General features: G+C 32.4%; 1 protein-coding gene across 1 annotated transcript; it reads left to right on the plus strand.

Moving 5' to 3' along the window:
* Window positions 1-676: 676 nt before the first annotated feature.
* LOC109859723 lies at window positions 677-2032 on the plus strand. Its single transcript, XM_020438250.1, has 3 exons — window positions 677-856; window positions 932-1058; window positions 1211-2032. Exons 1-3 carry the CDS (start codon window positions 752-754, stop codon window positions 1735-1737), a joined length of 759 nt encoding a protein of 252 aa, XP_020293839.1. The 5' UTR covers window positions 677-751; the 3' UTR covers window positions 1738-2032.
* Window positions 2033-2107: the final 75 nt, after the last annotated feature.

The raw sequence follows: 2107 nt of genomic DNA on the forward strand, positions 1-2107 counted from the left end.
CTGTCACAAATTTTACCAGTATTTATACAATAAAAAAAAAAAAATGTATTATTTCAATTATTCGTTAATAATTAATATATAAATAATATTAATAATAATACTAATAATATATAATAATATTAATATATACATATTTAAAATAAAAAAGAAGAATATAATATTAAAGTACAAATAAAAATTGCAGAAAATAAAAATTTTGAAAGCTATTCAATCTTAAATTAAAATCTTTAAGTAACAAAAATAATATTGTACAGTAAATAAAAAAAAATAACATTGCATGGCTTTCTTCAAATACTAATACATCAGATTTAATATATCACATTTTATATGCTAAATACACGTTCCGCCAAAGGGTCTGCACATAACATGTTACTGTGGGTGTGTTCAGACAACTCAACGGTTGAGAGATCATCGCTTATGATAGGACTATTCTTCAAAATCTGATTTAGTTCCAAAAGTATGATCCAATCAGAAGTGATTATCTCTCAACCGTTGTGCAACTGTTGAGTTGTCTGAACGCACCTTGTATCTCCATCGTCGCGCATGCGCGTACAAACGGTCCCATATCGGAACACTGGGCCGCCGCCAATCACAATCACAATCTCGCGCGCATGCGGGGTAAGGCTCCAACATTCGTACTACGCGCACGGAACAATAGCGACATCTTCACCGGAACTTCCGGCGCCACCTAACCCAAAAGGCGGTGAATGCAAGCAGAATTTTGCAATAATATTGTAATAATATCGTAAGAATGTATAACTCATGCGAAGAAGACGATGTTTTGCAATGTCCGTACAATAAATATCATTTTATATCATTGCTGAGATTCTCGCGGCATCTCGTCAAATGCGAGAAGGTAAACTTTCGACTGTTTCTCTATATCATTTGTGTACGTAAACAACATATGATCAGATGATTAAATGTTTTTTAGAATTATCCAAACAATTTGAAAGTAATCTGTCCGTACGATGCCACTCATCGCTTGGACAAGATCGATATCGGACAACACATCAGGCATTGTCCCGCAAGAACGACCGTTGAAGCGTATTTCTTTCCACGTAAGTATTCCCAAGTGTTTTTGAAATTTGCATATGTAAACAAACTTTTACACTGAGAACGTGTACAGATTTGTCCAACATCGATAAAGAAATATCGATGAGTATAAATATTATTGATTCTAAAAGTTTGTGTCATGTAATAAATATTTTAGTAAACAATCACAACAAAAATGATACGAAATTGGAGGAAGAACACAGCTCTGGGACTGAAAATAATGTTGATGAAGACGTTTCGGAAGATTTAGGAGATCCTGAAAACTCTCTAAGTTATGCGTTAGAAAATGCGTTATCATTGGAAAAAGATAAAAGATTAGTCGACAACTTGCAAGATGATCAATCCAAATTTAAATCCATGACAGCTTTTGAATCATTGTCCAATAAAGAGAAAGAAGAGATACATGACAGAAAAATCAGACAGAGAATGAGCGATTACAGTGGTTTTCTTGACGATGAGTCAATTATTTCAAGAGAAGTGTCGATGGTTGGTAGAAGAGCTATTGGACGAGGCATATCTGATTACTTTGACGGTGCAATTGACGGATCTGTTGGAGAAGAAGAATCATTAGTCGGTTTAAGGGCTATTGGCAGAGGTCGACCAACGTCTAGCCATGCCGAGCGTCTTGTGAGATTCAGAATGAAAGGAGGAAAAACTGGAGGAAAATTACCTAAGATCGTATGAAACACAGAGAATTATAGAAAACACATTTTCAAAACTCGATTCCTCAAAATAACAAAAAGTTAATCAAGATGTACAAGAGATGAACAAAAAGTATCAGTTTTTGAGTTTTGCGTTTATTAATAATCCATTAGTGAATACTTTGTGAAATTTTTTATTTTTTTTTAGTTTTGTATAATTATCTTATTATTTACATCCTTAAGAGAATTAAGTCAAGTAACTTTCTAACATATAGAAGAATTCTCTGTTGATATGTAGAATTATGTTCAATATGAAATAGTTCAATATGAAGTTTGAATATTAAACAAAAAGATCTATTTGCATATTAATTTATACAAATAGTAATCTTTATTGTATATTAATATACATTAAT

The sequence above is a fragment of the Pseudomyrmex gracilis genome, unplaced genomic scaffold (assembly GCF_002006095.1).
Source record: "Pseudomyrmex gracilis isolate BER0280 unplaced genomic scaffold, ASM200609v1 scaffold_280, whole genome shotgun sequence".
Taxonomy (NCBI): Eukaryota; Metazoa; Arthropoda; class Insecta; order Hymenoptera; family Formicidae; genus Pseudomyrmex; species Pseudomyrmex gracilis.

Bases quoted from the DNA above. Each gene is read 5' to 3' on its own strand.
- LOC109859723 (XM_020438250.1), top strand. From the start codon at position 752: ATGTATAACTCATGCGAAGAAGACGATGTTTTGCAATGTCCGTACAAT. The intron at 857-931 runs GTAAACTTTCGA...AATGTTTTTTAG, and splicing joins ATCTCGTCAAATGCGAGAAG to AATTATCCAAACAATTTGAA. The intron at 1,059-1,210 runs GTAAGTATTCCC...TAAATATTTTAG, and splicing joins TGAAGCGTATTTCTTTCCAC to TAAACAATCACAACAAAAAT.